The sequence below is a fragment of the Myxine glutinosa genome, chromosome 2 (genome assembly GCF_964187855.1).
Source record: "Myxine glutinosa chromosome 2, kmMyxGlut1.1, whole genome shotgun sequence".
NCBI lineage: Eukaryota > Metazoa > Chordata > Myxini > Myxiniformes > Myxinidae > Myxine > Myxine glutinosa.
In genome coordinates, this window is record NC_136262.1 from 221,082,281 (window position 1) to 221,106,479 (window position 24,199).

General features: G+C 42.8%; 1 protein-coding gene across 1 annotated transcript in view; it reads right to left on the minus strand.

Moving 5' to 3' along the window:
• The window catches only part of LOC137422161 (putative E3 ubiquitin-protein ligase HERC1), a 443,323-nt gene that overhangs the window by 183,944 nt on the left and 235,180 nt on the right, over positions 1 to 24,199 (minus strand). Inside the window, 4 exon segments of the mRNA XM_078772274.1 lie at positions 401 to 663; positions 4,841 to 5,190; positions 13,518 to 13,636; positions 18,933 to 19,161. Coding sequence (XP_078628400.1) covers positions 401 to 663; positions 4,841 to 5,190; positions 13,518 to 13,636; positions 18,933 to 19,161 — 961 coding nt within the window.

The following is a 24,199-nucleotide window of genomic DNA, read 5'->3' on the forward strand; positions in this document are numbered from 1 at the left end:
TCGTCCCGATCGGAGAAAATTAGTTCAGTTAAGGTGAAAAATGCAATATTTTTCTGTAATTAGGTCATGACCTTAAAATTAGGTCAAGGTCAAAAAGGTCAACCCACATACTTTTTATTCCCATTAATGATGCAAATTTCATTCGGAAAGTCCGAGCCGGCTATCAGATACAGCTCGGATATTGGCAGAAAAAAAAGGAAGGGGGAAAAAACAACTTCATTTCAAGTGGTGGTTTCATTCTCCGAGGGGTCCAATAAACTCTGAGGTACCATTAAAATCGGGGACACTAATTGGGGAAACAAACCCTTCAACCTCCCAATATCCTATAGGGGAGAGGCTTAATTACAGGTTTTACGAAAGTGTAAATACAATAACTGAGAGAAATGCTTCCTATGCATACCTGGTAACTGAGGGGAGCCATTTATTCTTTAAAGCCAAGTACTTGGTGCGACATCTGCTGCACAGCAAATAGTATGGGTTCCCTGTTCCACAATCGCCACCAAACCAGCCATCGACGTATGAGCCATTGCTGCGGTAACCCTGCCGCTCTGAGCTGCCTCCACAACCCGTGTGGTGACGGCGCATATGCTGGTTAAAATTTCGTGTCGCCATGTCACAAAGCTCACAAACCACCTCTTCTGGCTCATCCATCTCACGCACGTGCTGAAACCCAACATGGATGAGACAACACAACTTGCATAAGAATTATGTTTAAAAAAAAATTAAACAATCAGGTTGATTAGTTGAAAACACGGTGCATTGTTAGTGTGCACAGTCAGGTAAATCACTTAAAACTCAAAACGGTCATGCCATTAAAAAATATTCAAGTAATAAATAAATACCAAATGAGAAAATTCAGGTTGTGTAAATTTATTTTCAGTGAGTGTTGCATGTTTTTCTCCAATCACACGCCAGGATAGATGACTTGCTCAATTTTGTTGCTTTTGATTAATTAACAACATTGACACTGTCTATCCTGAGTTGGAGTGGTGATCCGTCAAGGATTGTACTCTCCGTTCAATAAAACTGCCCCAGCAGCACTATACTCCTCATTGCATGGAAGGAACGGTTATTACCTCCATCACCCAAAGTGGATGGATGTTATGTTTTCATCCCTGACTGTCTGTTTGTGACCAGGATATTTCAAAAAGTTGTGAACAAATTCGAACGATACTTGGTGGATAGGTTAGTTGTGTGACGAGGAAGAAAGATTCAATTTTGGTAAACATTCAAATACAGATCCGGATTAGAGAAAGTAATTCTTTACCATCGAGTGATAGGGCTAAAACCGACATCATCATCATCGTTTTACGGCCATTTCCATGCTTGCCACGATTCACCTAATGGCTTCTTTCCAGGCTGCATAATCCCTTGTTAGCCCTCTTGTTAGGCCTTTAACTCTGTGAGATCATATCTTAGAAACTCATCCCATGTTTTCCTCGGATGGCCTCAAGCTCTGCTTCCATTCACGTTCATATTTATACACCTCTTCACACAGCTGCCCATGTGAGAGGTTATATACAGTGCCTTCAGAAAGTATTCACACCACTTGACATTTTTCACATTTTATTGTGTTACAGCCTGAGTTGAAAATGGATTAAATTGAGATTTTTCTTTTTTGTCACTGATCTACACGTAATAAATACCCGTAGTAATGTCAAAGTGGAATTTTTTTCTCTCGAGATTTTACAAAATAATTAAAAATGAAAAGCTGAAATGTCGAGTGAATAAGTATGCTATGACACTCCAAATTGAGCTCATGTGCATCCAATCTCCTTTGATCACCCTTGAGAAGACTCCACTACTTGATTGGAGTCCACCTGTGCACAATTCAATTGATTGGACATGATTTAGAAAGAGACACACCTTACTGTATACAAGTCCCACAGTTGGCAGTGCATGTCAGAGCAGAAACTCTACCATGAAGTCTGTCCATAGAACTCCGAGATAGAATTGTGAGGAGGCATAGATCTGAGGAAGGGTATAAAACAATTTCTAGTGTTGAAAGTTCCCAAGTGCACAGTGAGCTAGCTCCCTCATTAATAAATGGAAAGAATATGGAACTTCCCAGACTCTTCCTAGAGCTGACCATCCGACCAAACTGAGTAACCAGGCAAGAAAGGCCTTGGTCATGGTGGTGACCAAGACCCCAATGACCACGTTAACAGAACTAGAGTTCCTTGGCCAAGATTGGAGAACCTGCCGGAAGGACAATCGTCGCTGCAGCACTTCACAAATCGAGGCTTGATGGGAGTGACCAGACGGAAGCCACTCCTGAGAAAAAGACACATGACAGCATGCCTGGAGTTTGCAAAAAGGAACGTGAAATACTCAGAGCATGAGGCAAACTATTGCGTGGTCTGATTGAAAATTGACAAAAATTTAACTCTTTGTGAATACTTTCTGAAGGCACTGTATGTAGCACAAAATATAGCACAATATTTCAAAAAGTTAAGGGTGGATTCTGGCGAAACTAGATGGACAGGTTGTGTGTGTGTGACAAGGAAGGATTTATTCAATTTTCGTGAAGATCCGAATATGGATCCATATACGAGTATTTTTTTTAATTTGTGCAAGTGATTCTTCACCATTGAGTGAGTGATAGGGCCAAAAACAATATATCGCATGATATTTAAAAAAGTTGTGGACAACCTGTGACGAAACTTGGAGGATGAGTTGATTAGGTGCCAATAACAAGCCAATTAGATTTTGGTTCAGGTCCAAATCCAGATCTGGCCTATAAGTGGGATACAAAACTTAAACTGTTCAGCCTGCCGAATGTATGCTCTCCACCGAGTGTGTGTGTGTGTGTGTGTGTGTGTGTGTGTGTGTGTTTGTGTTTGCGTCAATGTGTGTGTCAGTGCATGTGTGTGTGTCTCAGTGTGTGTGTGTGTCTCAGTGTGTGTGTGTGTGTGTGTGTGTGTGTGCGCATGCATGTGTGTCAGTGTGTGTGCCTCACTTCAATAACTCCAAAACCATGAAACTTATTAGCCCCAAGCTTAGTATGCTCCAAGGTAGGGCATGAATGAAAACTGAGTGTTTGGGTGTGATAAAACACCCTTTTTGAATATGATTAATGGGGTACACATAACAAAAAAAACAACAAAATAAGCCTTACCAAAATGGAAATCAACCATCTTGGTCAGCCTTCTGTGACATCGCTGGATTCTTAAGCTGCCATTTTGTTTCGGTTTATTGAATACGTGCCTTGGCTTGGAAACACTATCTACTCTCATGGACTAATTAAAGCATGTAATCAAAATCTGGATTCAGATTTGAGGATCGGATCCCATACGCGAAATAAACATCAAAATCTAAAGTGAAATCTGAAAAATTTAACAGCATTAGCGATTCTTATAACCAAGTGCAATTATGTAAGCAAAGCTGTTCTCCTCCTTCTGCACTGTGGTCTTAATTCACACCGCCTTAGGATAGGTTGTGTTTTCAAGAGGCAAATAAAATTCATTTCAGTTTTCCCTGCGTTTTGACAAAATACATCTTCTTCTTCAAACTCACCAATAAACATTTTCTTCAAACTTGGAAAACATTACGGAGAAACTCTGCTTCTGATCATTCTTATTCTTCTTCAATCTCGGAAAGCATTACAGAGAAACTTGGCAACTGATAATTATTCTTCAAAATCAGAAAGTGTTACTGAGAAACTCAGCTATAAAAGGTGTCATACAACCCTGGTCACGGTTTTATCTGTTTTCCAAGATTTGTTTATACCATCTACCAGGGCAAGCCAAAAGCCCCAGGAGTAATAACATATTATAGTAAAAGCAGTAATACTTAATAACAGGAGTAATAATAACAACATTTTACGGTAATACAACAATTTATACAATACTGTACCTCCTTAGACATCAAGTGCATCACAATGATGTCCGCCACTGTCACGGCGTGTGTGTGTGTGTCACGGCACAAGATAATGTTTCTCCACATGTGGTGTGAAAACCAACACAAAATACTATGTATTATGGTGCCAAGTGCTTCCTGAATCAGTTGTTTCAGTTCATCAACAGATGCCATGCGATGTTCTGGCTTATGGCTCACCCTGGTAGATGGCATGAACAAATCTTATATAACCAGCTAAAACCGTGTCCTGAGACTTATGACTCATCCTTTAGATTACCAAAAGGCTCCTTCGTTCACCGCTGTTATGTCTGGGCGCATGGCGTATAATTATATATAGAACTTTGCGGCTTTTCGTAGAACTAATTCGTAGAACTAATATATAGAACTAATTCGTATATAGTAGAACCTCGCGGCTTTGAAAACACCATAAAACTTAAAAAGAAAATGAAGAAGATCCGTCCTTCTCCATGTATTCAGCAAAGCGATGGGTGTAATTTGCGAGCGATGTGCGTTATTTTGAGAGAAACCTGCAGTGCCTGCCTCATCGTGTGTCGGCTTAATAATGGTGCCGAAGGAGCACAGGCCGGGGTATGTTCGCCCACTCCCCCTCCCTCCACCGCTCCCTCTCCACTCCCTCTCCACTCCCTCTCCTCTCCTCTCTCTCCCTCCTCCTCCACCCCCCTTCTCTGAATATTCCCATCACTAAGTGATAATGCATTGCCTGGCAATGCCGGGCACCTTTGCTAGTTGTTAATAATAAAAAAAGACTACTACATTCAAAAGGCAAAGCAAGAGGAGGTTTGAGAGGAGGTTTGAATATTAGAAGTCTGAAGGTTTGACGTGATGTGAAAAAAGGAGAACTTAAAAATCACCATGGTCATTCACAGGCCAATACGGTTAAGTTGGTACCTAGTGCAAGGAAATTAGAAGCAAAAAGCAGTCAAACACTGCAAGCACACACCCATGTTGGCCAATCCAGTACCTCCGGGAACCACATGCCCAGGAGCTCACTCTCACTGGCCAGTTCCTGCCCAAACATGTCTTCTATAGTTTCCTCATCAAGGCTCAGATCGAGTTCTTCATCCACAATCATGTCGTAGAGAGCACGAGGGTCTCCCCGCTGGGTTGCACTCGCATCGTTTAACACACTGCCGGCTCCACCTCGATCAGCAGTCGAACCTCCACCTCCTCCTCCAACACCTCCTGAACCTCCCCTTCCACTCCCTTCACCTCCGACCTCTCCTTCTACTCCACTATTTACTGTTCCCTGGCCAGCTCCATTGTCGTTGCCCACACTGTCTGCATGCGTGCCTTGTGTGGACCGGTACATGCCTGCAAATGGGACACACACACTGATGTCAATATTATAGTTTGCTCAAATCACCTGGCTTAATTTAAATCTTTGCTTTTAATATTTCCTCTTGGATACATATGCCGTCCCAGTGAAAAGTGGCAAATGTTTATTCACAAAAAACTGATAATATAAATTATCATTGTGTATATATTTTCCCATGACTATTTTCCCAGGTTTTTGAAATCCACTATTGCATTCAGTATCATGTCTCATTTCTTGTTTGACTCACTTAACCCCACAGCATCATCATATCGGGTTTAATTAGTGTCACTCTACATTGGATATGTTACAACTTCTGACTTGGCAATGGTATAACAATTTGGATGACAGACATGAGGTAACGCTTCTTCTTCTTTTTTTCTTTCTTTCTTTCAAAAAATCCTCCATTGGTATTGAATATTTTTTTCTGTTTGTTGAGGATTTGGCAATGTCAAACAATTATATAATTGGATCTGCTAAGGCCACACTTCTCTATCACTTCAATATTGCCTGGTGTTCTCATCCTTTGCCATCAACAACACAACAGGCATTTTAAGGCCATTTTCCCTGCGAGAGCGGGGGTTAGCCTTGCGGTCCCCATGACAATCTTCTCCATTTTGCCCTATTTTCTGCATCTCCCCTTGTTAACCCCCTTCCCCGCATTTCTTCTTCCACCATCTTTAGCCAAGTCTTTCTCGGTCTTCCATGTCCTCAACTCCCTTCTACATTCATTTCCATCACTCTTCTCAACCAGTCACTTTCATCCTTCCTCAACACATGACCAAACCATCTCAACCTGTTTCTCTTCACAGCATCCATCACAGGCTCTATTCCCATCATCTTTCGCAATTAATCATTTGTCTTCCTCTATCTCAACGATACTCCACACATCCACCGAACCATTCGCATTTCCACCCTTTCCAGCCTTCGTTGCTGCTCTATGTTCATTACCCATGTCTCGCTCCCATAAATCACAACAGTTCTCACACATGCAGCATACACCTTTCCCTTCAGCTTCAACGACACTCCCCTCCTCGTCAGCACGCCACTCAGTTACCAAAACTTCTTCCATGCACATCTCACTCCAGCAACCGTTGCCGAATCTGATCCACCTTCTCCATTCAGCATTTCTCCTAGGTAGCAAAATGTTTTCACACCTTCCAGCTTCACGCTGTCTCCAAGATCCAACTCAACATTTCCTCTATCTGCAGCTCCCTCTGTGCACACCTTACACTTGAATGTAGCTGCCACACTGGTTAATGACCCTCTCAAACCACTACATTTTTGATGAACCCAACTCAGCGCACATTGTACATTGAATGGAGTTCACTCCGACAGCCTTCCTGCACACAGCACACGGCCACTTCCCAGTTCTTTCCACCTCACCACATGCTTTTCCACTTGCCATCACCTTCGTCTTTCCGATATTCACCTTCAGACCTTTTGTCTCCATACATTCCTTCCATTTGTTCATCTTCTCCTTCAGTCCATCCATACTTTCTGCAATCAACACCAGATCATCTGCATACAACTCCCAAGGTAAACCCTTCTTTACGTTCCGAGCCAGCACCTCCATCACAGCTACAAATAGTAGTGGACTTAGTACCGACCCCTGATGCACTCCCACCTTCACCTCAAACTCACCACTGTTCCCGTCCTTCGTCCTTACAGCTGTGCGTGCTCTTTCGTACATTGCCATCACCACTCTGATCAACCATTCCTCCACTCCTAACTTCCTCAATGCCCATGTCACTACTTCGCGTGGAACCCTATCGAATGCTTTCTCAAGATCAACAAACCCAAGAAACAACTTCTTCCTCTTCTCCATGTACTTCTCCTGCAACTGCCTTACAATAAAGGCTTACCTTTGCCATCGTCATTTAAATTAATGACCTGCAGTATCATTTTGTTTTTACGCGACGAGAAACACCCGCTCCCCTCAGGAGCAAGCAGGGGTGGGGGGAAGGTTAGGATCGCGTGTATGTGCGCACCGTGCGGACAGAGGTGTGTTAATATTATTATTAGCATTGCTATTCTTTAAAGGCCAAAATTATTCCCACATTCTTGTGGGGTTGACCGGGGGAAACCTGGCCCAAATTTTTCAAGGACCAGCTGGCCAGTTCTGGCATTCGACCTCAGTCAAATAAATTTACAACTAGGGCAGCAATTTGTAATTTGTCCAGGAAGTCTCTTTTGTCTCTTTGCGGAGGACACCTTGGGGATATTTAACATCCAACAACTAATGCTGGCAAAAGGGATGCCCAGTTGAACGTCCATCCGAGGGACAGCACATATATTGATGACTCACCCTGTTGTGTAACAAGGGGATGGGATGACTGTTTATAGCTGGGTCAGGATTCAAACCCAGGCTAGACAGCTTTGAGGTGAGTGTACATTCCTCAAGGCCATCCTGCCAGTCCCCATATTAATATTATTGCACACCGCTCCTTTCCTATGCCATCTCCAGGTGCAACATGACGTCATGGCTGGGCACCGAAGAGGGCCCGGAAATGACGAGTGCTGAAAGGGAGAACTCAGTTTTCACTCTGGTTACTCCCGCCAGGGAGTAATGCATTCGATCGTGTCCGTGTGTGTGTGTGTGTGTGTGTGTGTGTGTGTGTGTGTGTGTGTGTGTGTGTGTGTGTGTGTGTGCGTGTGTGTATTTCTTTTTTCTTTTTTTTGTATACTGAATCGAGGCTCGTGAAAGAGCTAACATTTATTTCACAAACAAATCAACCAGACAAACAAAATATATAAAAAGAGGGAGCGGAAGACAAGATGGGGAGAGAAGGGGAAGCACACAACCACAACATTTGAGAGCAGGGAGAAGTGTGGGAGGGAGAGGGCTTGGGGGGAGGAGGCGTGGGAAGGGGGGGGGGGAGAGGTATAAAACACAAGGGGACCGAAATTAGCGGGGGTAGAAAAGATCAAGGTTTTGGATGGGGGAGGATAAGAGATGGTGGTGAACAGCTGTTTTCAAGACCTGGAGGGTGGAGTGGGATTGAAGAGAGTGAGGGAGTTTGTTCCAGAGGCGGGAGAAAAGAGGAATGAAGGAGTGAAGGTGAGCAGAAAGTCTTGATTTTGGCACTTTAACCATAAGAGGGTTGCAGGCAGATCTTGTGCGACCTGTAGGAATATTTGGGGGACAGAGCCCAGAGAGAGCTGGGGGGGGCAAGGCCAGAGAGGAGTCGGTAGAAGACGGAAAGACCACCAACCTGCCTGCGGTGAGTGAGTGAAAGGCCCTTGGAGTTAGCTTCATCGCGGGAGATTCCAATGATTCTGAACGCTTTGGTTTCAACAGCGTGAAGACGAGCTAGGTGTGAGGCAGGAGCACCAGACCAGAGGGGAGAGCAGTATTCCATAGAGCTGCGGATGAAAGCCTTGTATGTGGTGAGGAGCTCAGGTGTGCCAAGGAAGGACTTCGCACGACGGAGGATGCCAAGTCGGCGACTGGCTTTGGAGGCCAGATTTGAAATGTGGTTTTCCCAGGAAAGATCATGGCAAATAGTGAGACCCAAAAGCTTGAGTGACAGCACTTCTTGGAGAGGATTATTCAGAAAGTGGATGGGAGGGTTGTCCAGTCGGTCTTTTCGGAGAGACATCGTAAGAGTGTGAGATTTATCAGGATTGAAAGACATGTTCCATTTGTTTGCCCAGTCTGTGATTTTGTCCAGGTCTGCAGAGAGTGAGGAGGCTGCAGACTGCCGATCTGAGGGATGAGGAATGGAGCGACAGAGAGTAGAGTCGTCAGCAAAGAGATAGAGAGGATTTTCAAGAGAGTCAGAGAGATCATTGATGAAGACCAGAAAAAGCACAGGGCCCAGAACTCGACCTTGGGGAACTCCAGCCTGAACAGGAAGAGGAGATGAGAGAAACCCATTCAGGGCCACACGTTGACTACGACCAGAGAGGAAGTCCGCCAGCCATGCGTGGAGATTTCCATGGATAGATGTGTGTGTGTGTGTGTGTGTGTGTGTGTGTGTGTGTGTGTGTGTGTGTGTGTGTGTGTGTGGTGTGTGTGTGTGCGTGTGTGTGTGTGTGTGTGTGCGTGTGTGTGTTCGTGTGTGAACAAATATCTGGAAAAGTTCTGAACGGATTTGGATGAAAGTTGGTGGGATGACTGCACTTGGGATAAGGAAGAATTGATTAGTTTTTGGTGAAGCTCAGGAAATTATTCCGGATCCAGGAAGTTTTTTGGGGAATTTCTTTTTCTGTTTTCCTTTAAAAACCATTTTCTCTGCAATAATTGGACCGATTGAGAGCAAATTTTTACCATAGGAGGGACTCGGTCTGCAGAATATTTTATTGGTAATTATGACGTCACAGGTCACGTGGTTCGGCCGCCATATTGTTGAGTGAAAAACACTAAAATCCAATTTTCTCCAAAATGCATGAACAGATCGAGGCCAAACTTTGCAGGCAGAATCGCATACCCATGACGAACAAAAAAGTCAGCGAGCATGACGTCATGCATCACATGGTTTCAGAGTTATGACGTTTTTAAGCACAAACATTTAAAACCTAGCTCCTCCCTCATTTGTGATCCAATCGAGGGGAAACTTCACAAATCTGTTCAGCATATCAGTCTACTAAAATGCCCTTTTGGAATTTGCGATAGGTCATGTGGTTTGGCAGATATCGTTAATTAAACGCAAATAATAAAAACATTTATATCTCTTGAACCACTTCATTGATCGACGTGAAACTTCATACTGTAGTCGAAGTCATGAAGAGTAACAATTGTGCAAAATTTGAAGATGATTAGATGTACGGTCTGGAAGCTGGAAGTTGTTATTGCGTGAAGAAGAAGCGTCTTTGACTGTGGACGATTAATTTATTTATCACATGTACAGACTTGCAGGCATCGTTTGACACAATGTCCCGGGTTAATTTGAACCTCAAATAAAATTATAATTCCAGATTTGTCAATGGCTGAGGTATATTAACAAACGAATAAAACAGATTTGGCAAAATTCGAATTTTTTTTTAAAAGATCACATATTCACCCAGGGTTGTGAGAGGCTGAAGAAGAAGAAACCTCGCATGGGTTTCCCAGACCAAATAAATAATTCTGGTTCTGGCTCTGCGATTTTCAGGTTTATTACTCCCGCCAGGGAGTAATGCATTCAATCGTGTCCGTCCGTGTGTGTGTGTGTGTGTGTGTGTGTGTGTGTGTGTGTGTGTGTTCGTATGTTCATGTGTTCGTGTGTTTGTGAACAAGATATCTGGAAAAGTTCTGACCGGATTTGGATGAAAGTTGGTGGGATGATTGCCATTGGGATAAGGAAGAATTGATTAGTTTTTGGTGAAGCTCAGGATATTATTCGGATCCAGGAATTTTTTGGGGAATTTTTTTGGGAAAGATTTTTTCTGTTTTACTGCATTAAAGCTTTTATTCTTATTCTTAAATTATGTTTTTCTCCTCCAATTCCGAGATATATCAAAATTAATTATCTGACAGTAAGGGCCTACTTTCTTTTTCATTTATTGTTTTGGGGAGAGGGGATGTTAAACAAAACGTATTATTCCAACTTGACCCACGGCGGGAGTATGTGCTCTACTGAGTGGCATTCTATTTGTTTGTTTGTTTGATTGTTTGTTTGTTTGATTGTTTGTTTGTTTGTTTGTCCAGGCGATATCTCAGCCATACCTTGAGCTAGGAAGCTGAAATTTGGGCACAATAGTGAGCAAGTGCTTTGGCAAAACGGTATTTTTTGTTTTTTGATTAATCAATTAATTGACGAGTTATTTAATTATTATCGATTAAGTAATTATTTATTTCCTCTCTTATCTGGGCAATATCTCAGGCACCTTTTGAGCGAGGAAGCTGATATTTGGACATGACAATGACCAAGTCATTTGGCTGTAAAGGCTATTTTTGATTTATTGATTAATCAATTAATCGATTAATTATGCGATTAATGACTTAATTCGGATGAAATTTCATCCTTTTCATCATTCAATTTCATACAGATTCGGATGAAACGGTGGTGGTTTAGGTATTGTTAGCCAATTGATTAATTATTTAATTATTTTATGATTATTATTTATTTATTTACATCATTAATCATTTATTTATTTTCTTTCTCATCTGGACAATATCTCAGGCACCTTTTGAGCAATGAAGCTAATATTTGTACACGACAGTGATCGAGTGATGTGGCTATAAAGGATATTTTTGATTTATTGATTAATCAATCAATCGATCAATTATATATTGATTGATTTATTGATTAATCAATCAATCGATCAATTATATATTGATTAATCAATTAATTATTTAATTTTTTCGATGAATTACTTGTTTAAATAATTTTCAAAAACTTACAGTTTCGCATGAAGCACTGGTGGTTATGTATATTAGTCAATTGATGAGGAAAATATTTTATAATCACTATTTATTGATTTTAATTATGCAATTAATCAATCAATTATTGTACACCTCTCCCTCCCAATTATTCATTCATTCTCCCTCCCAATACAGTCTCGATGCACTGCATGACAGTAATGCTGGGCACCAAAGGCACCCTGGCAATGCCGCGCTGGAGGATATTTATTTATTTGGCATGGGGGAGGTGTACTTTGAATGTATCTGTACTTGTTTTCTTGTTTGTTTGTTTGTCCAGGTGATATCTCAGCCATCCTCTGAGCTAGCAAGCTGAATTTTGGCATACTAGTGAGCAAGTGCTTTGCCAAAAAACAGTATTTTTTGTTTTTTGATTAATCAATTCATTGATGAGTTATTTAATTATTAGCGATTAATTAAGTACTTGTGCATTTCCTTTCTCTTCTGGGCATTATCTCAGGCACCTTTTGAGCTAAGAAGCTGATATTTGAACATAACAATGACAAAGTGATTTGGCTGTAAGGGCTATTTTTGATTTATTGATTAATCAATTAACTGATTAATTATATTTAATCATTCGATTCATGACGTAGTTAATTAATTTTTTTTAAAGTAACAGATTTGGATGAAACGGTGGTTTAGGTATTCTATTTGCCAATTGATTAATTATTTATGATTATTATTTATTTATTTTCATTGTTAATCATTTATTTATTTCCTTTCTCATCTGGGCAATATCTCAGGCACCTTTTGGGCTAGGAACCTGATATTTGGACAAGACAGTGACCAAGTAATGTGGCTATAAAGAATATTTTTGATTTATTGATTAATCAATTAATCGTTTAATTATTTAATAATTAATCATTTCATTATTTAATTTTTCGATTGATGACATTGAATTAATTTTCAAAACGTTACAGCTTCGGATGAAGCACTGGTGGTTTAGGTATGCTATTAGCCAATTGATTAAGAAAATATTTTATCAACATCATTTATTGATTTTAATTTTGCAATTGACCAATCAATTATTGGACACCTCTCCCACACAAAACAGTCTCTATGAGCTGCACGGCGGTATTGCCAGGCGCCAAAGGCACCTCGGCAATGCTGCGCTGGAGGATATTTATTTATTTGGCATGGGTTGGTGTACTTTGAATTTATCTGTACTTGTTATTAATATTATCATTTTGCCATTATCATCAGACATAATTGACTTGACGAAAACTCTAACTTGACAGAGGCTGGAGTCAGGATTGGAGGATGATGTATCAACAACCTAATGTATGCTGATGATACAACGTTGGCAGAAAGTAAAGAGGAAATTGATGAAATTGCTGCAGATAAACACTGACTTCGTCCAAGGCGGAAACCCCAATTGGGAAGAGGGGCAAATTAAGATGCTACAACCTCCGTTGTGTGATCCCTAGTACCCATGGTGGTTTTTGAGGTTTGATAAATGACCAAATGTATCGTAGTAAGACTAACAGACAGACAGACAGACAGGGACACCAAATTGCATATTGTAGTATGATGCTAATTTATTATCGAATAGATAATGATCATAGAATATAATTTCTTATGTTGAAATAGCCAATATTCAGAAAAACTTCAGTGGAAACATGATAATGTTGTCATGGTCTTGCCATTGGAGAAAGAAGAACCGGTTGCCTTGTGGTTAGCAAATTTGAATAAGTAGGGTAATACCTCAAAAGTCACACTCAATTATGAGTGTGTTCTAACCACCACCAAATCAGGTATGTAATAGTGTAAAATTGGTACCCTTTTGATTTATTTTCTGTTTCTCCCTTACGAGGTATAGTGTACTTCTGCTTTGCTAGTCTGTAAAAATACCAACACTTTCTGGATATCAAACCGAGATGTAAAGACGGAAAATGTACATGCAAATGTTAGGTTGCGTAGTTAACTCTGAGATGTCAAGCACATTGTACATTTCTCAAGGGAAAAACTAATGGGCCATACCCGCACGTGCAAGAATAGTTCGTGCAGCAAGATTTAAACGGTGTCTTCGGGCAGGTGGAGGCCTCACACGAGTAAGTGGGATTCCAAGCAGACTAGCACGCCCCACCTGGTCAAAAGGACTGCAAAAAGAAGCGTTTAAACAAAACATCCACAGCTAAATATTTTAACAAATAAATGTCAAATTGTTTAAATGAAGTAATATCAGCTATTATTGGAGTCAAATAAAAAATGCAAATAAACTAGAAAATATAATTGGACGTGATCGGTTGATGGATATGCCCTCACCCACGTCACATGTCAACCAACTCTTAGGTTTGATTTTAATTAATGGTCACATGAAACAGTAAAGGCCAGATGAGAGCATGAGAGAGAAAAGAAAGAAAAGAAAGTAGAAGAGACAACATCAAATGCTTCTAAGTTCGAACTCGAGTTAAGGTCTGAGAAAATGATTTTCAAAAAGGAACGTGACCGTTGACCTTTCACCTTTTGAACCCAAAATGGAATTGGTTCATCTTTGTATTTCAGTCCACAGTTTTGCCAAGTTTAATTGAAATCTCTTCAGTGCTTCACAAGTTATCATAACAACAGATATTTTCAATTAAAAGGCGCATTACCTGAAACCTTTGACATTTTCAACCCAAAATCGATTCACTTAAACTATATATTACATTCTATACTTGTGCCAAGTTTGGTTGTAATCCCTGAAGTGATTCACAAGCCACAGTGGTCACAAATATTTTAAGTTAAAGGTCATATGACCTCAGACCTTTTGAACCCAAAATGTCAGTGGACCGTCTTTTTCTTAGTGCATAATTGTTCAGGTTTGGTTGAAATCCCCAGTGGTTCACGAGTTATCATGGTAGCAAAAAATACTACAACTGCGAGCAGTGATGATAGGCTTCCAGGTAATATGGCTGCCAAACCACGTGACTGAGGACGTCATAACTTTCAATAAATTTTCCTCATGGGTAGTTGATCCTATCTTTAAAGTTTCATATTGATTGGTTGAATGGTTTTAAAGGAGGATGTTTTTAAAGGTTTTTTTTTCAATCCAATATGACTGCTAAACCATTTTTAAATCTAAAAATAATTTTGAAAGAAGAGAAAATGAATTGAAATCTAAAAATCAGCACCTTTATTGTAATTTAAATGGACAGTTCACTCAAAAACCGTATGACTTGGCAGGATAGCCTAGAGGTATACATACTTGCCTCTGAACTGTCTAGTCTGGGCGAAATATAAATTGCCGTCTTGGTGTTTTGCAGGTATGGCGATTCATCAATTAGCATGACGTCCATCGGATGGATATTAAACTGGGTGTTCCGTCTTCAGACATTAGTTAGTGAAAGAGTAACTGAGCTATCACCGGCACCGTGAACAAATCACAAACTCTTGCTCGAAACTACAGTGGGCACTGTATCGGCAGTAAAACCACACCCCCCAGTGATGATGCAACCCAGCAGCCACGTGCTGCATGCAAAATTTTGATGACCTAACACCATGTGTTATGTGAGAGATAATTATCTTGCGCTCGCGCGAAGTAAAAAGCAGGGTTAAGCGCCCAGTTGAGTGCGTACGTGCGGTGTACGTACGTGCATGTCTGCATTTTAAAAATTCATTTTCTCGGCAAGCGTTGGTCCGATTGACACAAATTTTTCACCATAGGTGCGCCTCCGCCTCTCAAGTTTTTATTCATAATTATGATGTAATTGGTCACGTGGTACACACGCCATCTTGTAAAAACGTTGCACATCCATATCTCCGAAACCACTCAATGGAAAAATGGAAACATGGATCATTGTCACGTACTCCCCATGGGGAATAAGATACGTTAATGATGATGTCATAATTTGGCAAGTACAATGCTTGATCCGATCAGTATGAAAAAAAAAAAAAATCTATAGCTGTTAGTCCGATGGACACAAAATTTTCACCATAGGAGCGCCTCTGCCTGATATGATAATTCCGTGGTTCTTAACCTGGGTTCGACCGAACCCCAGGGATTCAGTGAGCCAGTTTCAGGGGTTCGGCGGAGGTCCTGCGAAGCGCATTGCAATTTTTTATATATATATTTTTAAAGTTTTGTATCAATTTTGAATCTATGTGTAATTACGCTTATTATTAATATTATTATTATTTTGCTATGTATGTTACGAACGAATGGAAAAGTTATTTGTAATTGTATTCCCATCCCATTCATGGTTTCTCTGGTCTGTGTTTAAGATAAGTTGTTTCACACTGACTGTAGTAGTGTAGTAAGTTGAATCAATGAGCAACTTGCTAATTATTCTGTTGATGGTCCTTACTTGCTTACTTACTAACTGGATTTTGGACTTCGCAGGTGTTTGGAAATTCCAGTGAATAGCCTCGATTAGTTTGCCGTGTGCCGTGCGTCATTGGTCGCGGCTTACTTTGGAGTTACTGATGAATTGAAAAGTAAGTTGGAAATGTTTGTGGATATGCAGGGTGGGTTCAGAGTTATATTAAAGTCAAAAGTGGATGGTGATTATAAAATATGATTGAATTACTCAGAAAATTAGGTGGAGGTGATATAACTCCTTTGGTCGCAATTCAAAACGAACAATTCGCAGTTTTCTATGTAATATTATAATGGGATTTGAGATGACATAGAGTTGAGTAGATAATAAATCCCGTCATCGTAACTATAAATTATGTTTTCTTCGTTAAAATTTCTCAGTTTTCAGAGGGGTACTGATTATATTTAAGCATGTTCCTTTTTTAATTTTTGTCATATAATTATTTGCCCCAACTCAATTAAGATCAGTTTGTTACTTTTTTTTTTTTTTTTTTGCAATATATCGAGCAAAAAAAAGGAAGTGGTCGGAGGATTACGTGCGGTACGGGTTCACGTGTTTGACGGAATGGGACGGAAGTCAGCGTCCTCAATGCATGCTTTGCAATGTCAAGTTGAGCAACTCCAGCCTAGCACCAGCAAAACTACGGGAACACTTAAAAAAACTGCACAGCGAGGGGCAGTACAAAGACGCAACGCTGGATGAATTCAAATTGAAGAGAGTCCGATTTGACGCAAGTGCTACGTTGCCCACTCTCAGCTTCGTTCCAATTGACAAACCGATCCTCACCGCATCGTATGAAGTTGCATACCTGATCGCAAAGCAGGGCAAACCGCACCCCGTTGGCGAGACACTCATCAAACCGGCTGCGTTGAAGATGGCCAACATCATGCTGGGAAAAGCTGCTGAAAACAAGTTGTCTCTCATTCCACTCTCAAATGACACCATGAGATGCAGAATCCGTCAGCGCGACGACATCCTCGCCCAGGTAGTTGCAGATTTAGTCGCGAGGCCGACAAAATTCAGCCTTCAACTCGACGAGACCGACGTTTCGAATTTGAGCCAGCTCATCTTATTTGTGCGTTATGTCAAAAGAGACGAGATCAAGGAAGACTTTCTGTTCTGCAAGCCTCTCACAACAACAACGACGACGAAGGCAGCTGACGTGAAGAAGATTGTGGACGACTTCTTCAGAAGCAACGGCCTCTCGTGGAACATGGTTTCTGCAGTTTGCTCGGACAGAGCTCCAGCCATGCTGGGATGCAACTCCGGTTTTGGAGCGCTGGTGAAGGCCGATGCACCACACATCATCGTCACGCACTGCGTCCTGCACAGACACGCGCTGGCATCAAAAACCCTGCCTCCAAAACTGGCCAATGTTCTGAAAATCGTCGTTGAATCTGTGAATTACGTGCGAAGCCGTGCTCTGAATCATCGCATCTTCAAAGAGCTGTGCAATGAAATCGGCTCTGAATTTGAAGTCCTTCTCTACCACTGTAACGTTCGATGGTTATCACGAGGGAAGGTAGTGAGCCGTGTTTTTGCCTTGCGTGTAGAATTAGCCCTGTTTTTGCAAGAACACCAGCATTGCCATGCAACGCACTTCCAAGAGTCAGAGTTCATCCTCGCCTTGGCGTACTTGGCTGACATCTTCGATGCACTCAATCATCTCAATTGCCAGATGCAGGGCGGTGGAGTGAATGTCATCGAATCTGAAGAAAAGCTGAGCGCTTTCCGAAAGAAGTTACCATTGTAGAGGCGGCGAACAGAGAATGACAACTTCGGGAACTTTTCGCGACTGGACGAGTGCGTGAGCGGGATCGAAGATGAGTCTGAAGTTGGAGGCACTGCTGTACCGGGGGAGATGAAGCAAGCGATTGCCACGCACTTGGATGAGCTGGGAAAGTCATTCGTCGGCTACTTCCCCGACCAAGAGCAATACCCAGCACGGGTACGGCAGCCGTTTACTTTCGACGTTGCAACGGCAGATGTCAACGACCAATACCTCGACGACCTCATCGAACTTCAGCAGAGCCAGACTCAACAACAACTCTTCGGCACAACAACGCTCTCAACGTTTTGGTGCCGCCAAATGGAAGGGTATCTTCACATCGCTAAAATAGCCCTTGAGATCCTCATGCCGTTCGTTACAACGTATCTCTGCGAGCATGCGTTTTCGAAATTGGTGGACATTAAAAAAAAGAAAAGGTGCAGGCTTGCATGCGAAAATGATTTGAGGGTGGCCCTTGCCAAAACAAAACCACGCATTTCCCAGATCGCCTCCCGAAAAGAAGAACAGAAAATGCATTAAGATGCAATTCTTCTTAATTTTTTGGTCAAATTTGAGGGGTTCCGCGAGTGTTCGGTGGGTTTCGTTAGGGTTCGGCGCCTTTAAAAAGGTTAAGAACCACTGTGATAATTCATTATGTCATAGGTCACAAGGTACAGGCGACATCTTGAAAAACTGAAAAATGTTGTCCCTCTATATCTCCGAAACCGCTCCATGGAAAAAAAATTTAAGTGGCTCATTGACTCCATATGTGGAATATGTGTTGTTAATGCTGATAGTATTGATGCCTTAATTATGACGTTATAATATGACAGGGACAATGCTTAGTCTGATCAGTTTGAAATTTATTGAGTATGATCTACGCAACAATTATAATAGAGAATGTAAATATATGATGTCATAGCTCACTTGGTGTGGTAGCCATATTGGATCAAAGAAAAAAACCCTTCTAAAACAGAAGAGTTGGCTTGCACCGAGTTGACTGCATGGGGTAAGTATTTTATGAATGCAATCTCATTTTACATGTTATGCAAGCAATCGTGTTTGGAGAGATGCAGGGTGAATCTTCCACCAGAGTGGTTGATATAAACAACCTGACCAGCTTTAGCTGCTTATAATTACATTACAGTGATGGTGGCAAGGAACGGCATACTAGCATAAATTATATCTCCATGATAAGCTTCAAATTGCTTATAAGCAATAGTCATGTAAGACAAAGCATGACTGCACACAACCCGACATAATTAAAAGCAATAATTGTGGTCATGCGGCAGTTTATAGCATAATTTTCCACAAAATTGAGCCACTCACCTTTCTGAATATCCCTCTTCCAACTCGGCCACTTCACTGGCTGCAAGGCTAGGCACAGGATCCATCATCTCACCCCAAGTCTTGGGAGGAGATGTGGTACTGATAGGCTCAGAAGATAGTGGAGGGGATGATGCTGAGGCGACTACTTCATCATCGTCCATGTATGGATGTTCAAGCATCCATGTAGCAAGTAATGTCACACTGTGAAGATCAGCATCGCCTCTTGTACCTTGTGAAATGACAACCACATTTTCTTGAAATACAGTATACTAAATTCATTTCTCAACAGCATATCGACAAAAAAATACGAAATATTACTAATACGAGTCTTCCCAAGGACTACAGTTCATACAAGTCTTGTACAGAATAGAGAAATGAGAAGAGCAGTATCTTATACAGTATACACAGTATATCGGATACAGTATATCAGTACAGAAAAGCAGTACGGGGACACGCACGTGCACACACACACACACACACACACACACACACACACACACACACACACACACACACACACACACACACACACACACACACACACACACACACACACACACACACACACACACACACACACACACACACACACACACACACACGCATTGAGTGGCAAGTGGCTTGCTTTGACATCTCTCTTACCGATTGCACTGCTCGAGCCTGCCAGACCATCCTTGTACCGGAGAGAGATGCAGGAGGTGCTCTGGTAGCTATGCGAGTGAAGAGCAAGCAATGGAGAAGCACACTGGGGGATGGATATGTGGGATCTCGTGAGGCGCCTGAGGATTTAAGGCCCATGCATTTATCGAACCTCCCAATGGACCGCCTGGAGCCCTGGACATTGACGGAGAAGATTTGGAGAGTGGGAAAAGCAGCGAGGCTGGAGATAGAAGGCTCGATAAACCATGGAGAGGTGGCTCATCACTAGACTACGGATTTTTATGTTAAGAAAATAGGCCTTTTATGTTTTGAAAAGCGGAATTTTTTTTTTTTATGTGAAAAAATCACGAAATATTTTTTTCCCCCGTTTTATTCATTTTTATTATTACCAAATTTTTCAGAAATCAGTCAAAAAAAGAACAAAAAATGGTAAGCTTTTTCCTGCACAACATTAAGCACTCTGGGCTAGTAAACAGGTAAAAAATGACATTCAGGTACCTTTATTGCAACCGCATTGTTTGATAAGTAGAGGACTAGAAGAAATTGACAAGACCCTTTTAGGAACGGTTAAAGTAGGTGTTTGAAATCATTATCTTGGTAATGTTCTCCTTGGTGAGGCGGTGTCGGCGGTCGGTGAGGACGTTTATGTAGACGGAGAAGGACCTTTCCACGTCGACGCTGACGATGGGGCAGTACCTCAAGAGGGGGATGTCGGCAAGCTTGACTCCAGCCGGCACACCAACCTCAGATCCGTGCTGATCTCCATTCAGGATCAAAGCCACTGTCCTCAGCACACCAATGTCGGGATTGCGCTGCAGCACCGCCTTGAACTTGGTGAGCAGGATCTCCTTACGGCAGCCTCGGATCTTTTCGAGCTCCTCCTTGGCCTGATGAAGGAGCTGGAAGGCCTTGGCCAGCTCCATGCCGGCCTCCTCCAGCTGCTTAAGGATCTTCGGGATGAACGACACGTGGGCATTTAAGAAGACCAAACTGAGCTTGATGTCCGCCTTTCCGAACAGGTCCTTGGCACTCCGGATTGCCATCGCGTCGTCATCGTTCAGCTGGTCCACAATGTCCTTGACGGCCTCGAAGTGCTCGGCGTAAAACACCGCGGCGTCGATCCACGTCCCCCACCGAGTCAGAATGGGCTCCGGGGGGAAGAGAAAGATTGGGCTGCTGCTCCTTCCAAAGGACAACACGTGACGGGGCTTTGACGAACACCTTCTTCGTCGTGGCAATCAGGTCGTTGACGTCCTTGAACATTTCGCGGACTGTCTCGCAGACATGGTGGAGCGCGTGGGCAACGCAAGTCACATGCAGCAAGTCCGGGAAGAGTTTCTTCAGGGCATGGCCGGCCTTGATCATATAGGCCGCGGCGTCGCTGACGAGGACCTTGAGGCACTCCGGCTTGAAATCAGGCCAAAGATTGCACAGCGTGTCATTGACTGCGCGCACGATCTCCCCGGAGTTGGTCTTCTCCAGAAACATGCACTGGACGAGGTGGGGACGAAAGTACCCCTCCTTGGACAAGCGTCCCGCGATGATGTTGGCCACATATCGACCTGCCGAATCGGTCGTCTCGTCGACGGACAGCCAGATGGGCTGCTGTCCGAGGTCGGCACGGATCCCCGCCAAGGCCTCGTCGTAGCACTTGTCGAGGTAGTGCTTTCTAATCCAGCTTTCATCGGGGATCTGGAGAGTTTTGTGCTTCTCCAGGAACGACCGGAGGGCAGGGTTTTCCAATTTCGACCATGGGATGCCAGCGGCCAGCATGGCCTGGCACAGCTCCTGAGCCACGACGTCGCACTTGTGCCTCTTTCCGCCACCAAAGTCCTCCATGGTGGCTTGCGTGACCGTCCTCTTCTTCTTCTTCAAGGCCAAGTTGCTCTTGTGGCGGTCTCCTCGGACATGTTTGGCCAGCTCAGACTTCTGCTTCGCCCGGAAAGTCTTTTCACAAGCTCGACAGAAAGCCGTGTCACTCGACACGTACTTGAAGGTGGCCCCATCGCCGCCAGCGTTGAATTCCTTCAGCCACTTGTCACGAAGAGCAGCACTCATCTTGATAGGAGACTTGTTCACACTTTGTGTACACTCTCTCACTGTAGTACACCGCCTCACTGCTGTACACGCTGGGGACGCAACGCACGCAAGTGGACGCAACGTTTTGTTTTTGAAATCGATCGCAGCTAAAAATTTCGATCACAGTTTAAAATTTCGATCGCAGTTAAAAATTTCGAAAAATTCCCTAATTTTTTTTTAGCGTTGACAGACATTTTCGACCAAAAAGGGCATTTTTTTTTTTTTTCCTGAAAAAGGGCGAAATATTTTTTTTCTCCGAAAATAGCAAAATAATTTTTTTGCGCGCAAAAAAGCCGTTATTTTTTCACATAAAAATCCGGTGTGCACCATCACCGAACCATGCAGCTTTGAGGCCTAAATCCCATGGTGATGCGCAGCTGCTCACGCCTCCAACAGACCACCGAAAGTCCTGAACAAATCTCATGCCTAGATGCTCATGTTGGATGCCGCTGGTTTTGTGAGACGTGGAGGGAAGAATGGCGTAAAGCCAGACCCATACGAGGCTACTCTGGCCCTGGTCCGGATGTTGGGTGGCCTGCAAGCTGACCCATGGAGGGAGAACTTCTTGCTGGGGCAGCGGAGGATGGTCGGGTGGGGGAGTCTGGGTGAGATGCTATAGTGCAGCGGTCGGGAACCTATGGCTCGCGAGCCATATATGGCTCTTCCGGTGACGGCATATGGCTCCCAGACAATTTTGAGTTGAAAAAAAAAAATAAAAATAAAAAAAAATCAGTTTGGAACTGATTTTAAAATACTTGTGATATTTCTTAATAATACTGTGTCATTTTAAAGTAAACAGAAATTAGTTTTGAAGATAAATTTCACGGGTCACGGGTCACCCGTGGGTCGGGTCGGGAACCAATGGCTCGCGAGCATGTCCGCGTCATTGTAAAGGTGAAGAAATCAATTTTATCAGATAGCCAACTAGTTTATCCACTTCAACCCTTGTAACGGAAAAGATGGCGAAAAGAAAAAAAGACGATGATTACCGTGCATTCCAGGCTGCCTGGACAGAGGAATTTGCATTTGGTGAGAGAGCAGGATCTGCGGTATGTCTAATATGCAATGATAAAATTGCATCGATGAAACGGTCAAATATAAAGCGGCACTTCGATACGCACCATGCTTCATTTGCATCGAAATATCCAGCGGGGGACAGCAGGAAAAGGGCATGCGAGGAGCTACAGCGGAGAGTGCAGACGAGTCAGCAGCAACTACGTGTGTGGACCAAGCAAGGTGACGGGAATTCCGCTAGCTTTGCGGGTGCTTTGGCAATAGTAAGGAATGGAAAGCCATTCACAGATGGCGAGTATGCCAAAACATTCATGCTTGATGTGGCCAATGAACTGTTTGATGACTTCCCAAATAAAGACAAGATAATCAAACGAATAAAAGACATGCCCCTGTCAGCAAGAACTGTGCACGATCGTAGCATCATGATGGCAAATCAAGTCGAGGAAACACAAATTAAGGACATAAACGCCAGGACATACTTTTCTCTCGCGTTAGATGAGTCAACAGACGTTAGCCATCTATCTCAGTGCAGTATAATTGCCAGGTATGCTGCAGGTGACACACTGCGTGAGGAAAGCTTGGCTGTTTTGCCAATGAAAGGGACAACAAGAGGAGAGGATTTATTCACGTCTTTCATGGAGTTTGCTAAAGAAAAAAAACTACCGATGGATAAACTTATTTCTGTCTGTACTGATGGTGCACCCTGTATGTTGGGGAAGAACAAAGGATTTGTAGCGCTTCTCCGTGAACATGAAAAGAGAGCCATCCTAAGTTTTCATTGCATCCTGCACCAGGAGGCGCTTTGCACTCAGACGTGTGGCCAGGAGCTTGGTGAGGTGATGTCGCTGGTCATTCGAGTGGTCAACTTTATTGTTGCCCGAGCTTTAAATGATCGCCAGTTTAAAGCTCTGTTAGAAGAAGTTGGGAATCATTATCCCGGTCTGCTTTTACACAGCAACGTGCGTTGGTTGTCAAGGGGGAAGGTGCTCAGCCGTTTTGCAGCTTGCCTGAGTGAAATCCGGACTTTTCTTGAAATGAAAGGCGTCAAGCATCCTGAGCTAGACAACACTGACTGGCTCCTGCAGTTTCACTATCTCGTGGACATAACTGGCCATCTGAACCAGCTCAATGTGAAAATGCAAGGTATTGGAAATACAATCTCATCCCTTCAACAAGCAGTGTTTGCATTTGAAAGCAAGCTGGAAGTCTTTCTCAGGGACATTGAAACAGGTCGTCTTCTGCACTTTGAAAGACTGCAACAATTTAGAGATGCATGCTTAGCAAGTGACTCCACTCAACATCTGGATCTCCAGCAGCTAGCTGGCTTTACGTCCAATCTCCTGCAGTCATTCAAAGCACGTTTTGGAGAATTTCGTGCGCACACTGGTCTTTTCAAGTTCATCACTCATCCATATGAGTGTGCAGTGGACAAAATCGACCTGACATGCATCCCCGGGGTCTCTATCGGAGATTTTGAGCTGGAAGTTGCTGACCTGAAGGCATCAGACATGTGG